The sequence below is a fragment of the Mobula birostris genome, chromosome 29, assembly GCF_030028105.1.
Source record: "Mobula birostris isolate sMobBir1 chromosome 29, sMobBir1.hap1, whole genome shotgun sequence".
NCBI lineage: Eukaryota > Metazoa > Chordata > Chondrichthyes > Myliobatiformes > Myliobatidae > Mobula > Mobula birostris.
Genome location: NC_092398.1, coordinates 19,913,512 through 19,936,216, shown reverse-complemented (window position 1 = coordinate 19,936,216; position 22,705 = coordinate 19,913,512). Strand labels below are relative to the sequence as shown.

General features: G+C 46.1%; 1 protein-coding gene across 3 annotated transcripts; it reads right to left on the bottom strand.

Moving 5' to 3' along the window:
- Positions 1–333: 333 nt before the first annotated feature.
- On the bottom strand, positions 334–21,927 carry LOC140189969 (uncharacterized). Of its 3 annotated transcripts, none has more exons than XM_072246349.1 (5): positions 21,695–21,927; positions 18,965–19,045; positions 11,079–11,234; positions 4,447–4,679; positions 334–2,102 (listed from the first exon to the last, which is right to left on the bottom strand). In XM_072246349.1, exons 1-5 carry the CDS (start codon positions 21,856–21,858, stop codon positions 418–420), a joined length of 2,319 nt encoding a protein of 772 aa, XP_072102450.1. In that variant the 5' UTR covers positions 21,859–21,927; the 3' UTR covers positions 334–417. The 3 variants fall into 3 exon arrangements, with proteins under 3 accessions (XP_072102450.1, XP_072102451.1, XP_072102452.1); XM_072246350.1 differs by lacking the exon at positions 21,695–21,927 and adding an exon at positions 17,605–17,729 and having other exon boundaries at positions 18,965–19,046; XM_072246351.1 differs by lacking the exons at positions 18,965–19,045; positions 21,695–21,927 and adding an exon at positions 7,933–8,108 and having other exon boundaries at positions 11,079–11,168.
- Between the last annotated feature and the right edge of the window lie 778 nt (positions 21,928–22,705).

Genomic DNA, 22,705 nt, shown 5'->3' with positions numbered 1-22,705 from the left:
CCGGGTTTAGTTGCCTTAGGTAACGCACTACCAAGTCCAGGAACAGTTATTACCCAACAACCTTCAGACACCTGAAGTGGCACGAATAACTTCACTCACAGCAAGTCTGAACTGAGAAGTTAATAAATTTCACGACAGATGCCAGTGATATTAAACCTGATTCTATAACGTAAATACTCACTTTCAAGGATTCTTTACAACTCATGTTCTCAGTCTTATTTTTATTTGTACAACGTCTTCTTTAGCAAATCCGGTGTTAATGTATAGTTTGTCATAAATTCCACTGTTTTTGTAGTTTCCTGTAAATGCCAGCAAAAAAATGAATCTATAACATATATACACCAACTTTTAATAATAAATTTTACTTTGAACATTGCCAGCTAATCCACACAAGATCTAAAGACACAGCCAGAGACATCAGGGGCCGATGCTTTCCACAGGTTCACCCTCGGAATGTTCACCATCGTTGGCTGTAGATTCAGGTTCACTGGAGTCTGACATGACGGGCGGAGACATACCCGTGTCCTTCTGTTCAAAACTTTCCAAGATGGTCTTAAGTACATCATGAAGGGATGTGCTGTTGTCAGTGCTGTTTTCCGGTTTTGTATCGCAACCCATTATAGTTTGCAAGTTCTGCAACATCTGACGGCCAGACTGAGACTCGCTTTCAGACTGGTACCGTCTCTTGGCTTCTTTGATCGCTTTACGGACGTCGTATTTCGCTTTCTTATAAAGGACGGGGTCACCCGATTTGAATGCTGCAGTCCTAGCCCTCAGAAGAGAACGGATCTCCTCGTTCATCCATGGTTTCTGGTTTGGAAACACAGTAATTGTCCTCTTTGGTACACAGTCCTCAACACACTTGGTGATAAAGTCTGTGACGGTAGTGACATACTCTTCGTGGCTGGCAGCCGAGTCCTTGAACATTTTCCAGTCTACCGACTCAAAGCAGTCACGCAGAATCTCCTTTGTTTCTTCAGACCAGCACGGTACCAGTTTTTGTTCTGGCTTCTCTCGTTTCACTTTCTGTCTGTACGCAGGGATAAGGAACACAGCCCGGTGGGCTGAATTACTCAAGTGTTGACGAGGAATGGATCGATAAGCCTCTCTGATGGTCGTATAGCAATGGTCAAGGGTGTTAGGACCACTGGTGGCAAAGGAGACGTGTTGGTAGTAATGTGGTGACACACTTCTGAAGTCGGCCTGGTTGAAGTGTCCGGCAATAATGAACAGGGCCTCTGGATATCTTCTTTCAAAGCTGTTAATCACAGCGCAAAGCGAATCAAGTGCAGGCTTTGCGTCTGTCTGAGGTGGGATATAGACTGCCGTCAGGATAGTTACAGTGAACTCTCGTGGCAGGTAGAACGGGCGACACTTCACCGTTAGATATTCCAAGTTTGCTGTGCTGGCGCTCGCTAAAACCTTCACATCCGAGCACCACGAGGAGTTGATTAAGAAGCAGACCCCTCCGCCTCTATTTTCATCGGAGGATGCCGCGTAGTCCATTCGGTGAATGGAGAATCCCTCAGGTTGAATGGAGCTGTCGGGTGAATCGGGTGTAAGACAGGTTTCAGTAAGACACAGCACACAACAGTCCCTCAGCTCTCTTTGCGAGGTCAGTCTGGATCTTAGCTCATCAACTTTGCTCTCGATGGCCTGGACATTGGCTAGTACTATGCTGGGGAGGGGGGTCTTGAACCCACGAGTTTTCAGCCTCGCCTGCAGCCCTGCCCTCTTGCCTCGCTTCCGAGGTATCTGCTGGTTCCGGTCATTTTGGGCTTCGACCCCCGCAGGTCGAGTAGGGCCTCGGGCTTCGCGCCAAGTTGGGCCTCGGGTGTCAAATCCACCTGTCTCAGGTGAACGGGTACCCTGGTAGAACCAGCCTCTGGGGTCAGCATCAGGTGCTCCAGCCAGTCGGGTCTGCATTCCAGTGAATCCACGAGCCACTTCTTCTGGTAGTCGGGTCTCAATAGTGGGGGTTCGCTGAGGTCGGAGCCGGCTGCGACCTGGACGGGCCCACCCTAGGCCTCGCTGGTCAGTTCCGTCAGGGTCCGCGAGTTGGGTTGGTAGATCAGCTCCCGGAGGATGGAAGGCTGCCAGACCTGCAAGAATATTTAACAGAATGCCATCAGAAATTCTTAAAGACAGAGAACTTAGGATTTTAAACAGCAGAATGATTCTATTAGTTGTAAAAAGTGGGTGTGCAGGGAGCAGCTTTGCCACGCCTGGCACCATCTAACGACAATTTGCTGGGCATAGAAGCAGCCTGGTGACCTCCTGCTCCTGTTCCCATGTGATCTGGTGGTAATGTGAGTACACAGCTCTTTACAACATGGAGCACTGTACAAGGAGCAGGGCAAATCTGCAATGGATTATAAGGGAAAAGACAATTTCAGCACTGAAAGGATACACAACATTACAGCTCCAGGCAGTGCAGACAAGTGTCAGTAGTCCAAGGACAGAGAATGATACCACACACAGAACTGTCCTGCAAGGACAGAGTGTACAAACCACAGCATTGCAGCTTAAGGACACAGTTATATAAACTCACCATACTGCTCTGTATAGCAACAGACAGCAGTGGACAATACATATAATGAACTTTACAACATCAAGTCTTTCACCATCAGGACAAAGACCGAAAAAGGCTCCCCGCACTGTGCAGTGAGCACAGACCTATACACACCAAGCACTGCACTCCACCGTTAAATACCAATACAACCTCACCATTTCAAGGATTGAGACCCATACAAACCTGACACTGAACTGTGATTTGTGGAACTGATAACACCAAAGAAGCTTGGTGGGGGAGCCCTGAAAAAGTGAGACTGTGTAATGGAGATATCAGGAAACACATCCTCACACACAGTGAGGTCAGCCCATTGGGCAGAACAGACAGAGGCCTTGACATGAGAGGGTTGGAAGGGGAAACAGTCTACTTTAATATACCAGTGATGAAGAGGAATGTACTGATGATGAAGTTGCTCTGCTGGAGAGAGTGTGGATTACCTCGGGCACAGACATTACAGTGCATAAATCCCCAGGATTAGATTAACTGTATCCTAGGCCACTGCAGGAAGCTAGGGAAGGAATGAAGGGGCGTCAGCAAAGAAATCTGCATCTATTTTAACCACCAAGAGTATGGTTAATGCTATAGCTTTAAGAAAGGCCACAAGGACAAGCCAGCATAAGCCTCTGCGATCAAACTGTACACAGTCCACCAAGTACAGCCTCAAGAATGTCTTGTACAACAGTAACAAGACATCCAAGCTACCGTACTCAATGCTCCAACTGAATATGCGGCAAACAGAGCAAATGTTTGTTGCTGGCCAGCCTATGTTGCCGCTTTTCAGGGAACTACATGCTTGAGGGTCGGCACAACATTGTGGGCCGAAAGGCCTGTACTGTGCTGTACTATTCTATGTTCTATGTAATCCTTTGCCCCTCTTGGGTTTACAACACACATACAGCTCTGACATTTACCATGTAAGCCCTATCCTGATTTAAATCACCAATATACTTCACTTTGTGCCTGCCTGGGTTAAATTCCAAATGTTATATCCTTCCCTATATTACTAAATAATCTATATCCTGTTGTGAGCTCAGGCAATCATCTTCATAGGTGTCATTAATTATCTATCAATTATTAAGTATGGCATCTACATTCTCATCAAAATCATTAACACATAGCCACAAGCCTCCAATCTGAAAAGGGATGTAATAATAGATAGCTCCAGCTCAAACCAAATCAAACTTGCTGATGACACATTGGTTGGCCTCATCACCAAAGACAGGATGGCATGCGGAGAGGAGGAAGAGCTGCATGACTGTCCAGTACACGAATTGAAAAGCATCTGACCGCAAGGCGCTACAAAGGATTGCAAGGACTGCTTAGAGGATCATTGGGGTTTCTCTTCCAATTATCTGAGATAGTATCAGGATCACTGCGTGCACAGGGCTCTTAGCATTGTCAAGGATCCGTCTCACCCATCCCACAATCTTTGACACCCTACCATCAGAACGAAGACTGTTTGGATGGGAAACATCATCTTCCCCGAAGCTGTGAGACAACTGAACTCCCTACCACTGCCCAAGTTTTAATTACTTACGTTTAGCTTGTGCCATAAATGCACCTTACGCCAAATGTCAAGATCTTCTGGAATATGTTTTATTTAACTTCTTTGTGGTAATATTAATTGTGCTGCGTGCAGGTTATCAGTACTGTGTCGAGCACCATGGCCCAGAAGAATGCTGCTTCATCTGCAGCATTTATGTGAACAGTTGAATGACAATAAACTTTAATTTGAAAAAGATCTGGAGAGCATGACTGTGAGAGGGAGACAGGACCCAGGAGGTTATGGATAGATTACGAGGGAGAGGACAAAGGATAAGAATGGGAAAACTGAGGCAGGGAGCCAGTGCACTAAGGTACTGACAGATACTCACTGTTCCCTGGACGGCCGGCAGAAAGAGAAGACGATGCCCACGGCGGAGGAGCAGTCAGGGCACCCCGATTCCAACTGTCTGCTCCAGATCCAGAAGGGAATGGCAAAGAGCGAGGAGCAGTTCTTCTGATCCAGTCACCATCTTCTCCACCTCGCCAGTCGCCTTCACCGCCTCGCCAATCGCCACCTTCACCGCCTCGCCAGTCGCCACCTTCACTGCCTCGCCACATCAACCTGAAAACCACAGGAGACACCTATCACATCACCTCTCTTTCTTTGAAACCCCAGCAAGCACACACTGACCCCAGTGCACTTCAGGCTCTGCCGCCTCACCAGGAGTGGAGCCTCACCACCATCCCCAAGCCCACTACGCACCCTACTCCACGGACTTCGCTACCATTTTGTGCCCATACTGGCCCATTGCTGAGGGAATAACATTAGGGGTGCCAGCACAAAAATGGCCACAAATTCGAAAGTGGTTTTGCATCACATGATGCCCCGTCCACAGCTCAGGAGATGAGTACAGTGAGCTCTCAGATGAGATGCAGCAGGTAGTTACAGAGCACAGAAGTTGCATGCGACATTCAGTATAAAATCTGCGACTGGGGGAAAGGAAATACAACTTGGTACCAGGGCAGGAAATACACTCAGAACCCGCTTAACGCTAAGGACGTGTTCCTCGGAGCTGGAGCAGGACGTAAGTCAGTGCTCTTTGGGGTCATTATAACATTAGGTAAATGGACATGTGCCTGATTGTTTTCTTAAAAAAATATCAAACCCAACATGTATATTTTATGTATGCATGGTAATTCGTGGAGTAACAAACACGCAATAGGCCTAACCTGCACGTCAGTGAAGCAGCAGAAGAGGGAACACAAAAATTGGTGGCATTGTGTACTGCATAGAAGATTACCAAAGGATACAATGAGATATAGACCAGTTGCAGACATAGGTGAAGAGGCAGATGGAGCTTAATCTGGCAACTGTAAGGTGCTGTATATTAGGAAATCCAACGTGAAGGCGATTAGTTAGTGGGAGGAACACTCTCATTGATAAACAGATGGACCTTGCAGCCCTGCTATGAGGCTCCCTAAAGTGGCCACAGACGCTGATAGGCTGGTAAAAATGTGCATGCAATGATTGCCTTCATTAATTGAGGCACTGAGTTCAAGCACCAGGAAATAAGGTTACAGCTTTAGTCGAAGTTAAAATAAACTTATCAAAGTTCATTTGTTACGATGTAGATGATCATGGTCTTGGCAAATTTTCCTCCAGAAGTGGTCTGCCACTGCCTGCTTCTGGACAGTATATTTACAGGACAGATTACCCCGATTGTTATCAATACTCTTCAGTGACTGTCTGCCTGATATCGGTGGTCATATAACCAGAACTTAAGTAGCTGGGGCGTATCACACAACCATCACCTGCTCCCATACCTTCACATGACCCTGATCGGTGAGGGTACTGGGGGGTGTTCTAAGCAGATGCTACACCTTGCTCAAGGGTGACCTACGGGCTAGTGGGAAGGAGCACCTTGCACCTCCTTTAGTAGATGTTTATCTGCACCCTCCCACCCAAATTATCAAAGTATATGTCACTATATATTACCTTTGATATTATTAAAAGTTGATTAGGCTACATTTAGAGTATAATGTTCAACACTGCTCACCTTACTATAGGGAGGAGGTGGAGGCTTTTCAAGAGGGTGTGGAGGTGGTTTACATGATGCAGCTTAGTTTGAAGGAGATGTGTTGTGAGGGAAGGTTGAACAAAATGGGACCATTTCCTCTAGGGTGGCAGAGGCTCAAGAGATATTTGACAGAAGTTTTCAAAATTTTGTGAGGTATAGTTAGACAGTCAGTATTCTTTGCCAGGATTCAACTGGCCAGTACCAGAAGGCATGTATTGCAGCTTAGCCAGGAATACATTGCCAGGGTTGTAGAGGCAGATGATATAGCGGTACTTAAGAAATAATTAAATAGGTGCATGAACAAGGACAAGGACCATCCAGACCATGCTCTCTTCTCACTGCTGTGATTGGGAAGGAGATACAGGTGACTCAGGTCCCACACCACCAGATTCATAACTGGAAGTTATTAACCTTCAATCATCAGGCTTCTGAAGCAGCATGGATAACCTCAACTGTGAACTGATTCTTCAACTTATTGATTTACTTTCAAGGACTCCGCCACACATGTTCTCAATAATATTTACTTATCTATGACTACTTGTTCTTCGTTCTTTATTTGCACAGATCATCTTTTGCATATTGACTGTCAGTCTTTGAGTAGCCTTCCATTGATCATATTGTACTTCATTGTTCCACTGTGAATGCCTGCAAGTAATGAATCTCAAGGAAATATATGGTGACTTTGATAATAAACTTATGAACTGTGAATATGCAGAGATAGTATGGACATAATCAATGTGCTGGGTAGATGGATTAGATTAAATGGGAGTGGTTTAATTAGTGTGACACAATATCATAAGCTAAAGGACCTGTCCTATGCTCCAATAAAGGCAGCTAGACTGAGGACCTGGCTTTGGTCTGGGCTTTTATATCCTCACAGATAGAAGCGGAGGGAGGGTCAAAATCAGAATCAGGTTTATTATCACCGATATATAACGTGAAATTTGTTATCTTAACAGCAGCAGTTTAATTCAATAAATAATACAGGAGAAAAGAAAGAAAATAAAAATAATAATGAACAATTAAATCAACTGCAGTATACATATATTGAATAGATAAAAAAGCGCAAAAAATCAGAAATACTGTTTATTAAAAAAAAAAGTGAGGTAGTATTCAAGGATTCAATGTCCATTTAGGAATCGGATGGCAGAGGGGAAGAAGCTGTTCCTGAAATGCAGAGTGTGCACCTTCAGGTTTCTATACCTCCTACCTGATGGTAGTGAGAAAAGGGGATGCCCTGCATGCTGGAAGCCCTTAATAACGAATGCTGCCTTTCTGAGACATCACTCCCTGAAGATGTCCTGGGTACTTTGTAGGCTAGAACCCAAGATGGAGCTGACTAGATTTACAACCCTCTGCAGTCTCTTTCGGTCCTGTGCATAGCACATTCCCCCTCACCACCCCCCCCGCACCAGACAGTGATACAACCTGTCAGAATGCTCTCCACAGTACAACTATAGAAGTTTCTGAGTATATCTGTTGACTTGCCAGATCTCTTCAAACTCCTAATGAAGTATACCCACTTTCCTGCCTTCCTTATAACTAAATCGATATATTGGGACCAGGTTAGATCCCTCGCCAGATTTGAATGCCACAGATCTAGCCTTCAGGAGACGACGTACCTCCTGGTTCATCCACAGCTTCTGATTTAGGAACATACAGTAAATCTTTGCAGGCACACACTCATCCAACAGGTTTTAATGAAATCGGTAACAACTGAAGCATATTCATCCAGGTTCGAAGATGAATCCCTGAATTCAAAGCAGTGGGGCACTCCTGTGCTTCCCTTGTCCATACCTTCTTGGTCCTCACTACTGGTGCTGCAGTCTTCAGTCTCTGCCTATGCTCAGGGAGTAGAAGTACAGCCAGGTGATCAGACTTCCCGAAGTGAGAGCGTGAACAGCACAGTTGGTATTCTTGATGGTGGTGCAGCAATGGTCCAGTGTGTTGTTTTCTCTGGTATTGCAAATGATCTGTTGATGTGGAATATTAGGGGTGAGGAAAAAAAACTAGAGGACACAGGCTTAAAATTGAGGGGCGACCTGTTAGAACAGAGGGAAGGAGGAATTTTTTTAAGCTAGAAAGTAGTGAAACTGTGGAATGCTCTGCCGCAGACTGTGGTGGAGGACAAGTCCATGGGTATATCTAAAGCGGAAGTTCATAGCTCATGATTGATCAGGGCATCAAAGGATATGGTGAGAAGGCAGTTATATGGGGTTGAGTGGGATCCGGGATCATCCATGATGGAATGGCAGAGCAGACTCAATAGGCTGAATGGCCTAACTGTGCTCAAATGTCTTTTGGTCTTATTTGGATGACAGTAAAAGCATAAGCACAGAATTAGCCCATTCAGCCCACCGATTCTGCTCTGCCATTCCATCATGGCTGATTTATTATCGCTCTGAAACCAAATTCTCCTGCCTTCTTCCTTGTAACTCTTTGACCCTCTTACTAATGAAGAACCTTTAACCATTTCAATATGGTCAATTTGGTGAGAACACTTTTGCAGATGAGACCATGTAAGTGGTGTGCACAGTGAAGGTTAAATAAGATTATAACACAACCTAGATCAGATGAAACGACAGGTAGAATTCACCTCAAACAATTGTGATGTGCAGCATGTTTTGGTCAGTTAAACCTGGACAGAATGTACAGAGGAAATTAAGAGTGTTGGAGAATAGAGACTAGGGGGTACAAGTACATCATTCTCTGAAAGTGTAGACAAGATGGTGAGGAAGGCATTTGGCATGCTGCCTTTCATTGGTTAGGACTTTGAGGACAGGAGTTGTGACTTCACGTTGTTAAGTGTACAAGTAATTGAGGCCACAATGTATATTATGAGTTCTAACAGTAACTGAGCTTGAGAGGATACAGAAAAGATTCAGAGGATAGTGCCCAGACTGGAGAGTTTGTATCGGGAGAGATTGAATATTAAACGCCTGGTAGGTCAGGCACGAAGTTGGCTATGGGTACATGGAGGTGGATATAATTATGAGTCCTGACGAAGGGTCTCAGCCCAAAACGTCGAATGTACCTCTTCCTACAGATGCTGCCTGGCCTGCTGCGTTCACCAGCATTTTTTGTGTGTATTATGAGGCATACATAGGTTAGATACCCAGAGATTGTTTCCCATGGTGTGGGTGTTTAAAATTCGAGGAAATAGTTATAAGGTGACAGTAAGTTTTAAAGGGGATCTGAAGGGTAAATATTTCACACAGAATAGTTGGTATCTGAATGAGCTGCCAGAGGGGGGTGGAGGAGGCAGAAAAGCACAAAGTCTCTTTTGATCAACACTCCCCAGGAACCTGTCATTCACTGTGTACATCCTGCTTTGGTTAAACTGCGCAATAGAGATGCTGATTTACACAGCGCTGAAGCAGGCCCTGCAGGTAAAACTCATCATGCTGACCAAGTTGTCTACCTCAGCTAGTCTCATCTACCTGCATTTGGCCCACAGCATTCCAAACCATACCCATCCCTGTCTAAACGTCTTAAAATGTTGAAGGAATATCCGCATTTGCAACTCCCTGTGATAGCTCATTCCACAGATCTGCCACATTCTGTGTGAAAAAGTTGCTCCCACCACGTTCACTTTATATTGCTCCCCCTCACCAGAAAGTCATGCCCACCAGTTTTAGACAGCCTTGAACCGGGAAAGTGGCCTCAATTAACCATGCACCTCAGGATCTTATATACCTCTACAACAGGTTCCCAACTTAGGATCCATGGACCCCTTGCTTAATGGTATTGGTCCATGACATAAAAAAGGCTGGGAACCCCTACTCAACGGTCACCCCATCAGCCTTCTACTTTCTGTGAAAAAGCTCAGGTCCTTGAGAATCTTTTCTGCCCCTCTCCAGCTGAATCATACCCTTCTGTTTGCTAGGCAGCAACAACTGTAGTTTCATCAACATATACAATATATCTTGATTCTGAAGTTGTACACAGCACCCTGAAAGCTGCACTTAATGCAAACATCAAATCAGCCAATCATGTGGCAACAAAGCATGCAGACATGTTCAAGATGTTCAGTTGTTGTCTGTATCAAACATCAGAATGGTAAGACATGTTGTCCAAGTCACTTTGACCGTAGAAGGACTATTGGTGCCAATCAGGGTGGTTTGAATATCTCAGAAGTTGATCTTCTGGGATTTTCACACAACAGTCTCTTATTTTAGTGGTGCAAAAAGAAATAAAAAACAAAAAACATGGGTGAAAGTATCTCAATAAAAGAGATCAGAGGAGAATCGTCAGACTGGTTCAAGCTGACATGGAGGTACAGTAACTCAAATAACCACACATTAAAACAGTGACGTGCAGGAGAGCAGCACTGTATGCACAGGACATCAAGACTTGAAGTGGATGGGCTATGCTACAGAAGGCATCTAAGTGGCCAGTAAGTCTCAATAAGTGGCCATGAACAAAAGGAACCCAGCCCCGTACACCTATAAACCACCACTAGCCAGAGACCTGGCACGTGGCCAAGTGGTTAAGGCGTTAGTCTAGTGATCTGAAGGTCGCTAATTCGAGCCTTGGCTGAGGCTGTGTGTGTGTCCTTGAGCAAGGCACTTAACCACATATTGCTCTGCGACGACACTGGTGCCAAGCTGTATGGGTCCTAATGCCCTTCCCTTGGACAACATCGGTGGTGTGGAGAGGGGAGACTTGCAGCATGGGCAACTGCTGGTCTTCCATACAACCTTGCCCAGGCTTGCGCCCTGGAAACCTTCCAAGGGCGCAAAACTATGGTCTCACGAGACTGACGGAGGCCTACAAGCCAGAGACTTCCAATCTGAAAAGGAAAGCAACAATGCACAAAGTGCCACAAATGGAAGCTGTGAGGCTGCAAAAATGGAAGGAGGTTACAGAGAGAATGAGGGATCTGAACGTGAGGATAAGAATGGGAAACCTGAGGCTGGGAGCTGGCGTAGTAAGGTACTCACTGTTCCCTTGGCGGCTGGTGGGAAGAGAAGCGGCCCACAGAGGATGAGTAGTCAGGAACACCAGACTCCATCAGTCCACTTCCAGATCCACTTGGGAATGGCAGAGAGCGAGGAGCAGTTCTCCATTCACCACCTTCTTCATCTCTCCACGGCGACCTGCAAACCGAAGTAGAAGCCCATTAGATTACCTCTCATTCTTTGAAACTCCAGCAAGTACACGGCAACCTCACTACACTTCAGTTCAGTCACACTGCCCAGGGTGGAAGTCTCATCACTTCCCTGTGCCCACAAAAGCCCATTGCTGATGGAACGACGTCGGGGATTGTGTGCGTTCTCTGCCATCAGCACACACAATCTGGCGAAAAGCTGCTGGACTCCATGTGAAAAACAGACAGCAGCTGGGATGTGGGCCAGACTGACCTGTCAATCAAAAGGGAAGCAGCAGGCAAGGACATTCTGGTGTAAGGTCGGCGACGAGGGAGGGAAATACGAGTGACACATACAAAATGCTGGAAGAACTCAGCATGTACGCAGAGGAATAAAGAGGCAACGTTTCGAGCAGAGGCCCTTCATTAGGAAGGGAATGGGAATTTTCATTGTGAGCATCAAAGGGAAATTTTTTAATGTGTGCACCATGGATCACAGAACAGTACAGACACCAGCTGGACCATCTGGCACACAGTGTATAAAATTGCTACTTTAAGCTTGTCCCCTCGAACCGTAAAAGCACGTCTTCTGATGTTTGACATTTTTACCTGACTGCCCTATTAATGCTTTTCGTAATTGTTAAAACCTCCATCAGGCCTCCCATTTCCCTCTGGTGCTCTAAGGAGAATAACCCCAACTTTCTTCAAAATGCCCTCCCAGTCCATACACTGCATTCTGGTAAATTCCTGCACATTTTCCAAATCCTTCCTGTAATGGTTCATTTATGTTTTCAGAAAAGATAAAACATTGAAGAAATTGGAAAAAAAAAATTAACTGTCAGACCAATTTGCCCTTTACAATACTGCTGAGGTGTTTTTAAATGACTAAAAGACTGAAGACAACTGAAATGCCAGAAACATGGAATAAACAGTGTTGGTAACGGTTGGCAGCTCAGGTAACAGCTGTGGGGAGGGAAAGAGAAGGAACATTCCAGGTGAGAACCATGAAAGGGAGGCAAAAAGCAAATTCATGCTAATTTGCAGAAAAGTATGGGGGAAGAAACGACCTACAGAATTAAATTAATTTCTTATACAGCATAACCCACATTGTATGGAGTCAGACGGATGGCAACTATGATTACATGAGAGGTACAGTAGCATAATGATTAGCACAACACTTTACAGTACCAGTGACCTGCATCCAAATCCCGCCTGTAAGGAGTGCGTATGTTTTCCCCATGACCACGTGAGTTTCCTCCAGGTGCTCCAGTTTCCTTCCAGAGTCCAAAGACATACAGGCTGGTCGGTTAATTGGGCATTGTAAATTGTCCTGTGATTTGGCTAGGATTAAATCAAAGGATTACGGGGTGGTGTGGCTCGAAAGGCCTATTCTGTGGTGGTGGTGGCATCCGTACGTCTCGCGAGACCATGGATCTGCGCCTGGAAAGTCTTTGGAGTGTCCTCTCCAGGGCGCAGGTCTGGGCAAGGTTGTATGGAAGACCGGCAGTTGCCCATACAGAGCGTCATAGGAAGTCATTCCTGCCTGTGGCCATCAAACTTTACAACTCCTCCCTTGGAGGGTCAGACACCCTGAGCCGATAGGCTGGTCCTGGACTTATTTCATAATTTACTGGCATAATTTACATATTACTATTTAACTATTCATTACTATTTTTCTATTACTATTCTATCACTATTTATTATTTCCATGACTATTACTATTTACTAATAGTAGTATTACTATTAATTATTTGTGGTGCAACTGTAACGAAAACCAATTTCCCCCGGGATCAATTAAAGTATGATTATGACTATGACTGTGACTATGCAGCAATTCTCCCCTCTTCACGACACTGATGTTGTCCAAGGGAAGGGCAAGGGCCGATACAGCTTAGCACCAGTGTCATCGCAGGAGTTGCCAGAACGAGGTTGAAGGCAACGTCGGACTGCCTTAGGGACTCCAGCTCCGGATTTGTCCTCAGGGTTTACTCCCGAAGTCTTTCCCATGAGAGAGTATGGCTGCAAGGCAGCTGAGGTTTGAAATCAGTGTTTTCCCTCTCTTAGGTGGACTGCCTTCCCAGGCTGGCGAGCTCCATCTACCCGAAGCACTGCTTTTAAGGCCTATTCTGTGCTGTATCTCAAATAAATAAATTCCCTTAAGAGCTGCTGATTCCTAGTTTCATAGATATTTTTAGCACAAAGCAGCATTGACTAGTGGTAATCTATTTGTATTATTCTCATCTTCCAGCATTTCATATAGGTCAGTGATAAAATAATCTAATTAATGGATCAGGTAAACATCGGTGTGAAAACTGAGGGAGTACTAGTGGGCGTAGCCTCTATTAAAACTGACAAAACCCAGTACTGGATAAAATATATTCTAGACTGTTGAAGGAAGTGGAAGGAGAATGTATTGTGGAGGCTTAGGATATCATTGCTCAATCTTCCCTCAGCTACAAAAAGTGGGACCACAGGATCGGAGAATACTTGCGTCCCATGGTTTAAAATGTGAGAAAAGCACACAGTATGCAATTGCAGACTTGTTACTGTACTTGAATGGTGGGGAAATATTTGAAATCTGTTCTGAACTCTAGAAGGAGAGACATTAATCAGGGTCAGGTTACAGATGGATTTATTGTGGTGGTAACAGGAAGGTGGGTGAGGATTTCAGCAGTACTTTTGAGAAGGTTCCAGAAACCAGGCCCATCTAAAAATTCTGTTCCAGCTTGTCCCTGTATAGTGAGAGAGTGGGGTTTCTGTAGCCGTCAGTCTCTTGTACAGTATAGGCTGATTTATACTTGTGTGTACTAGCTTACGCCGCAGCCTATGCAAGTGGGCTATGCTGCTGTGAGTGTTTATACTCCTGCATTGGTGTGTCTGCGTCGCTCTGCAATTCACAGCCAAAACGCTAGATGGCGGTGGGGTTTCTATGCCACTGTGTTGAGTTTCTTCGTGTTGAAACTCAACACGAAGAAACTCAAACTCCAAGCAATGGCGACTGAAACTGAAGGAGGGTATGTTTTCTGTGCTTGTCCAGCCACTGAGAGACATGGACGAGGAAATGCATTTCAATTATTTTTGGATGTCGGCAGGTAGATTTGACCATTTGGTGCATCGTCTCCAACCATCTATTTCGCCAACAGTGTACGCACAGTATACTCAGAGACTGGCAATCACCATTCGAGTTTTAGCTTCAGGAGGAAGTCAACAGGCTGTATCAGCTAGTTACAAACTGGTGTCAAGCACAGGGTCCTCCATAATTTCGGAGGTCTATAAAGCTTTATGGAAAGCATTACAACCAGAGTTCCTTCCGTGCCCTTCAATCGCCCAATGGGAAGCTACTGCAGCGTAGGAGGAAATCCGACACTACCAAGCGGACCAATCACAGTTGTTGTGGTCTGCAACGCCGCGACACATAGTTACATTTTGGGAGAGGTGCGCATTAGGCTATGGCGTAGGGTTCGCGGCTATGCCGTACCTATGGTGTACATTTGACACAAAAGTATAAATCAGCCTTAAGCGTGGGATTTGTTCTGTACCTGTGAGTCCCTGATATAGAGTGAGAGTTTGGGTCTCATTCTGTAGTTGGCAGTCTCCGATACATTAAAAGAGTAGAGGGCTCATTCTGGGCCTGTCAGTCTCTGGATCAGTGAGAGTGGGGGGTTCATATTGTACTTGTGAGTCTCTGGTAGAGCGTGAAAGCATGGAGTTTATTCTATACCTGGCAATCTCTGGAATGTTTGAGTCTGGGGTCAATTCGGCCTAATGAGTTGCACCGTCCAGCAACCCACCTATTTAATACAAACCTGATCTCAGGACCATTTACAATGAACAATTAACCTACAACCAAACCGTCTTTTGACTATGGCAGGAAACCAAAGCACCCGGAGGAAACCCATTCACTCACGAGGATTATGTACAAACTTCTTACGGACAGCAGTGGAATGAAACTCTGAACTCTGGAATGGCATGCTGACTGCTATGCTATCCTGGTATCCACTGTTTTGGAAACAATTTGGTTACTGTTGTTGTTACTCTGTGGAAGATGCTTAAAAGGTTTATCAAAACATTGCCTGGACCATCAGAATCAGGTTTACTATCACCGGCATGTGTCGTGAAATTTGTTAGCTTAGCAGCAGCAGTTCAATTCAAAACACAATATAGAAGGAAAGGAAAAAAATAACAATAAATAGATAAATCAGTATAATATTGAATAGATTAAAATTCCTACAGAAACAGAAATAATATAAGTGACGTAGTGTTGACAGATTCAATGTCCATTTAGGAATCGGATGGCAGAGGGGAAGAAGCCGTTCCTGACTCACTGAGCGTATCCTCAGGCTTCTGTACCTCCTACCTGATGGTAACAGTGAGAAAAGGGCATGCCCTGGGTGCTGGGGGTCCTTAATACAGCCCCCTTAATGGGGGCTAAAGACAGGTACAGGAGGAAGCTTGAGTGGAAACTCTAGCAGAACAACATGAGAGAGGTCTGGAGGGGGATGAGGACCATCACTGGGTTCCGGCAAACTAGCAACAGAGGAGCTGAAGGCAGTGTGGACAGGGCCAATGAACTTAACCTGTTCTTTAACAGATTTGACATTGTAACCCCTGCCCATCCCCCACATAAGCCATCTGTTGTCAGCCCCCAACCAACACATATTCCACTCTCCCCTCCTACCCCTCCTCACAGTCCCCCACCCTGTTCTCATGACTATACCCCTTCCCCACACGAAACCACCACGGTGGGCTTCACAGCTGAACAGGTGAGAAGACAGCTGAAACGTCTTGACCCAAGCAAGGCTGCAGGACCGGATGGTGTCAGTACCAGGGTGCTCAAAGCCTGTGCCCCTCAGCTACGTGGAGTACTTCACCATGTATTCAACCTGAGCCTGAGGCTCCAGAGGGGTCCTGTACTGTGGAAGATGTCCTGCCTCGTCCCTGTGCCGAAGACGCTGCGCCCCAGCGGCCTCAATGACTACAGACCGGTGGCATTGACCTCCCACATCATGAAGACCCTGGACAGACTTGTTCTAGAGCTGCTCCGGCCTACGTTCAGGCCACACTTAGATCCCCTCCAGTTCTCCTACCAGCCCCGACTAGGAGTTGAGGATGCCATCGTCTACCTGCTGAACCATGTCTACGCCCACCTGGACAAGCCGGCGAGCACTGTGAGGGTCATGCTTTTCGACTTCTCCAGTGCGTTCAACACCATCCGCCCTGCTCTGCTGGGGGAGAAGCTAACAGCGATGCAGGTGGATGCTTCCCTGGTGTCATGGATTCTTGATTGCCTGACTGGCAGACTACAGTACGTGTGCTTGCAACACTGTGTGTCCAACAGAGTGATCAGCAGCACTGGGGCTCCACAGGGGACTGTCTTGGCTCCCTTTCTCTTCACCATTTACACCTCAGACTTCAACTACTGCACAGAGTCTTGTCATCTTTAGAAGTTTTCGGAAGACTCTGCCATAGTTGGATGCATCAGCAAAGGAGATGAGGCTGAGTACAGGGTTACAGTCGGAAACTTTGTCATATGGTATGAGCAGAATTATCTGCAGCTTAATGTGAAAAAGACGAAGGAACTGGTGGTAGACCTGAGGAGAGCTAAGGTACCGGTGACCCCTGTTTCCATCCAGGGGGTCAGTGTGGACATGGTGGAGGATTACAAATACCTGGGGATACGAATTGACAATAAACTGGACTGGTCAAAGAACACTGAGGCTGTCTACAAGAAGGGTCAGAGCCGTCTCTATTTCCTGAGGAGACTGAGGTCCTTTAACATCTGCCGGACGATGCTGAGGATGTTCTACTGAGTAGATTTTTTTAAATGTTCAAAAACCAGAAATATTGTATATTTAAAAAAAAGTGAGGTAGTGTCTAAAGATTCAATGTCCGTTTAGGAATCGGATGGCAGAGGGGAAGAAGCTGTTCCTGAATTGCTAAGTGTGTGCCTTCAGGCTTCTGTACCTCCTAACATACCCTGGGTTCTGGAGGTCTTTCTGAGACACTGCCCTCTGAAGGTGTCCTGGGTACTTTGTAGGCTAGCACGCAAGATGGAGCTGACTAGGTTTACAACCCTCTGCAGCTTCTTTCGGTCCTCTGCAGTAGCCCACCCCACCCCCCGCCATACCAGACAGTGATGTAGCCTGTTAGAATGCTCTCCACAGTACAACTATAGAAGTTTTTGAGTGTATTTGTTGACATGTCAAATCTCTTCAAACCCATAATGAAGTATACCCGCTGCCTTGCCTTCCTTATAACTACATTGATATGTTGGGACCAGGTTAGATCCTCAGAGTTCTTGACACCCAGGAACTTGAAACTGCTCACTGTCTCCACTTCTGGTCCCCCTGTGAGAATTGGTACGTGTTCCTTCGTCTTACCCTTCCTGAAGTCCACAATCAGCTCTCTCGTCTTACTGATGTTGAGTACCAGGCTGTTGCTGCGGCACCATTCCACTAGTTGGCATATCTCACTCCTGTACGCCCTCTTGTCACCACCTGAGATTCTACCAACAATGGTTGTATGGTCAGCAAATTTATAGATGGTATTTGAGCTATGCCTAGCCACACAGTCATTCGCTGCAGCTTAGGAGAATGAGGGGTGATCTTAGAAAGGCATACAAATTTGAGCAGCATAGATGGGGTAAATACATGCAGGCTCCCCCCCCCCACCCCCGCCACCACCGAGGCTGCGAGAGACTAGAACTAGATGTCATAAGTGGAGACAGAAATCTTAAGGGGTACCTGAGGGGAAACTTCTGCACTCAGAAGTTGGTGCAAGTGTGAAACAAACTGCTAGCTAAGACGGTGGATGGGGGTCCAAATGCAACATTTAGAAGAGGCCTGGACAGGTACATGAATGAGAAAGGTATGGAAAACTATGGACCAGATGCAGGTAGATGGAACTAGGTAGAAAACAACATGCCATGGACTGGGTGGGCTAAATGGCTTACTTCTGTACTGTAGCGCTACATGACTAGTCGGATAACCCAGCCTAGATTCCATTTGACCCAATTTCCCAGAACAGGTTACCATATAGTAGTGTGTCAAAGACACTGCTAAAGTCCATGCAGAAGATGTCTACTAGCATGACTTCCTTCATCTGTATTTGTATCCACCGCTTCAGAAAAGTTCAACCAAATTCAAGAAACAATACTCATTAGGCACAAAGCCATGCTGACTCACCCTGACCAGGCCGCACCTTTCCAAGTGCATGTTGTCTAGGCTACCCTCTCCAATAGCCCACCCATCACTGATGCTATGTCTATAGTACCTTGGAGTCTTCCTGAAATAAAGGCACAACAGTGTCACCGTCCAGTCTTCTGTTTCCCTCCCTTGTGGCTATCCATGGCACAAGTATCTCCGCAAGGTTCCTTGCAATTCTTTCCCTGGCTTTACAGATCAGGCATCACAGATTTATCAGCTTTATACATACTAATACACTCAGAACCTTGTCTAATTTAGTCTGTTTCAAAATAACATTATTAATTTCCCGGGTCTTCTAGCATCCATGTCCTTCACAGTAAAGACAGATGTGAAATACTTGTTACTGACTCACTCCATCTCTTGTGTTTCCACATGAGACCCTGTTGCTGTTTGATAGCTCTTATCCCCTCCCACCATTTAACCAATGCAGGGAAATGTGTGGCTGGGTTTTAGGCTCAGTGTGGGTCTAGAAGTCTCTGCTGTCTGAGACTGTGGAACTGGGGAGCTGCCACTGTCTCTGTGCGCTATAACATACCTTGTCTGTGAGTGACGAAATGGACGCTCTGTTCCTTGTGCCTCGCGAGGACGGAACATCGGAGTTGATGGAAGACTTTCCCTGTGGACGGGAAAAGGAAAATGGGTCAGTGAGTGAGGCAGACATTGTGTGAAGCAGCTGGTACAGCCAGTGTTAGTATTGGAGGCCGTTGAGGACTGCAACTCTCAGCTTCCGCCAAGCATCAGAGAGCAGCTGCTGTCCATGAAAGGAAGGACAGACACCCCACTACTCATCCGGGCACGGGACTGTTCATGCACAGGAACCCCTCGCATTTTCAGTCGCCTCTCCTGTGGGACTCACTGCTCAACAGCTGGCAACATTAAAAGACTGGTTCATCGCCAGAGTGACGAAAAGAGCTAAAAAAAAAAAAAAAAAAAAAAAAAATTACTGACTCCAACCACCCTAGCAGTTGCCCATTCACCAAAATTGCCATCGGGCAGATGCTATGACCATCACCACCTTCACTACAGCTTCTCTCCTGTAGCTATCCAGCTTCTCTACAAAATACGTGTAATATCCTCACACAAAACGCTGCAGGAACTCAGCAGGCCAGTTGCCATTGGAAGAGAAACACATTACATTAGGTCTGGGTAGCCTCAAACCTGATGGCATGAACATCGATTTCTCGGACTTCCTGTAATGCCCACCCCGCTTCATCATTCCCCATCCCCTTTTCCCTTTCTCACCTTATCTCCTTGCCTATCACCTCCCTCGGTACTACTCCCCATTTTCTTTCTTCCATGGCCTTTTATCCTCTCCTGTTAGGTTCCCCCTTCTCCAGCCCTGTATCTCTTTCACCTATAAACTTCCAACTTCTTACCTCACCTTTCCCCCACTCCCAATTTCACCTATCACCTTGTGTTTCTCCCTCCCCTCTTAACTCTGACTCATTCTTTTTTCTCCTGTGCTGTTGAAAGGTCCCGGTCCAAAACGTCGACTGTTTATTCTTTTGCACAGATACTACCTGGCCTGCTGAGTTCTTCCACCATTTTGTGTGTGTCGCTTGGATTTGTGTGTGTCGCTTGGATTTCCAGCATCTGCCAATTTTCTTGTCTGTGGGTGCAATATCCCAACTGTCCTTGTTCGGTTGATGATTATACAGTCTGTTCATATGTTCACATTTGTTCAAGTTTAATTAGTGACAATTGCACGTGTGACTGTTCTGCTAATTGTTAATGGCTGTTTGAATTATCATCTTGTAAATTGTTGGCTGCGATTGTGTTGTCTGTTGTTATTAAACAGTGTTTTATGCTTGAAACTGAACCATAAGCAATGTTTCATATACTGGCAATAAAGTGAATCTGAAACAGTCATTAAACTGTTTAAAACTGTGTCGACCAATTGCTGCTGTGTTGTTTTCGCTTGCGGACATACGATGTCAGAATCAGGTTATCACTGACACATTATGAAATTCACTGTTTTGTGGCATTGGTACAGTGCCACACATCAAAAGATTACAATAAGAAAAATAAGAGGTGCAAACAGAATGCCACAGTGATGTAATAATATGCATGAACCATCCAATAATCTGACTTTGGACAGGAAGAAGCTGTTCCTAAAATTCAAACTATCATGGGGGAAGAGCTATGTCTTTGTGCAACAAAGTCTCTGATGTCCCTCTGGTGCAGTGATCTTGCTCTGAGGGCATCAATTTTATTTTGTAGTGCCTGTGTATTAGCCATGATGATGGTAGTCAGTGAGGTATCTTATGGCCTTGCAGTCCAAAATGTGCAGATCAAAAGATTTTTTCCAAACATATTAAAATGATGTAGCTTTCTGAATTACCCAAAGCTTGTAGACAGTCCTGGATTCTACAGTTGTACCATGGAGAGCATTCTAACTGGCGGAATATCTATCTGGTACTTGGGGGGAACGGGGTGCTTCTGCACAGGATCGAAATAAGTTGCAGTGTTGTAAACAGTCAGCTCCGTCATTAAGCAACGCCTCGAAAAAGGTAGCATACATCATTAAAGACCTGTATCACACAGGTCACGCCTCGTTACCATCAGGTAAGAGATGTAGAAGCGTGAAGGCAACCACTCAACGATTCAGGAACAGCTTCTTTCCCTCTGCCATCCGATTCGTGATGGATATTGAACAGTATTTCGCTACTTTCTTATTTTTATTTGTGCACTACTTATTTAACTATTTAATTATGCTTTACATTGTACTGCTGCCACAAAGTCAACAAATTTCACAAGTGCCGTTGATAATAAACCGGATTCTGATTCAACAAAAATACGACTGACGGGTAGGTTTACAAGGAAAATTTTAAGGCAGGGCCCCGAGTCCTTAATATGTACAGTATTTGCAAAATATAATTTTAGTCCTTAAACAAAATCTGATGATTCCCTTCGGAGCTGCACACAAAGAGTTGCCACTCTCCGGCGCCATTTTAACCAAAGTGTGGCGAAACTTGCGATCTGCCCCCAGTACCGAATTGTTAACGCATTTCACTGCACGGTTGGATGTGCACGTGATTCAAAAATTGAATCTGAAAATCTGATTTCGCCCCAGCCAGCCTGCAATAGCAACTCTTTGTTGAACTGCCCCCACCGAGTACCCGGTTCTGTAAACACCACTCGCCCCCACTAACACACACCGGGAAGGGGGGCTTTCCCCACTGATCTAAGTCAAGGAAACAACCTCTTCTCCCTCCGCCTACCCACCCTCTGGCCAGTGAACGTCCTCTTCCCTCCCCACACTTACTCCATGCTTCGGGCCCAGTCGCCTCTCCACTCCGACTCTTCTCCCCAACCTCCCCGGCTCCGATGCCGATCTCTGAGCCCGTCTGCGGAACCGCTCCTAAAGCGACTCGCTGCCGGAAAGAGGCTGCTGTCCGCGACCTGACCCCGGAACCGAGAGCTCTCCATTCCTCCCCCGCACTCTGTTTCCCAAACGACTCCCACCGCTCGTTGACAAAATGGCGCTCGCAGGTTGAGCTGCCGACCGCGCATGTGCACTGCTGCCAACCGTCAATCAGGTCAAAGGGCGGGACCAAACGGCGCATACGCTCTGCTGCCAACCGTCAATCAGGTCAAGGGGCGGGACCACACGGCGCATACGCACAGCTACCCGCTGTCAATCAGATCAAGGGAGGGGCGGGACCACATGGCGCATGCGCTCTGCTACCTGCTGTCAACGAGATCCAGGGGGCGGGACCACACAGTACATGCGCACTGCTGCCTGCTGTCAATCAGATTAAGGGGGCGGGACCATGCTGTATTTTAATATAGTCAAGGGGCGGGACCTGAATGTGCTCTGCAGCCGACTGGCAATCTGGTCAAGTGGGCGGCAGTTCGCGGCACTTGTGCTTCTGTTCGGATAACGTGAAGTGAGGGTCGCCAGAACTTGATGCAATTTACTCTGCTCAGAGTCCGAGGGCTTAGTCAGCAGATGTAGGAGGGAACGAGTCGGCCTTTACACTCGACTTCCGTCCGTTTTATATACTGATCAGCTTGTACTGTTCCTAAAACGTGGTTGAGCAAATAAAAAGCATTTAAAAGGTTGCTAAGTCCCTCACTGTCCCGCAGACACACCGAGCGATTTGGAGTGTGTCGTGGGAACATGCGGGAGCTGATACTGTGTCCGACAGGAGCAGCCCCACTCTCAAAATGCTGGAGAAATTCAGCAGGTATGGCAGTATCGATGGAAATGAAACCCTTCTTCGGGGCTCGGGGCTCGGAGTAACGGACTCGACCATTGAGTGTTACGCCTAAA

Coding starts and splice junctions, on each gene's coding strand:
- LOC140189969 (XM_072246349.1), bottom strand. CDS start 21,858: ATGGAGAGCTCTCGGTTCCGGGGTCAGGTCGCGGACAGCAGCCTCTTT. Junction 11,235..18,964: donor TTTCGTCACTCACAGACAAG/GTATGTTATAGC, acceptor TTCGGTTTGCAG/GTCGCCGTGGAGAGATGAAG. Junction 2,103..4,446: donor TGCCGGCCGTCCAGGGAACA/GTGAGTATCTGT, acceptor ATATTCTTGCAG/GTCTGGCAGCCTTCCATCCT.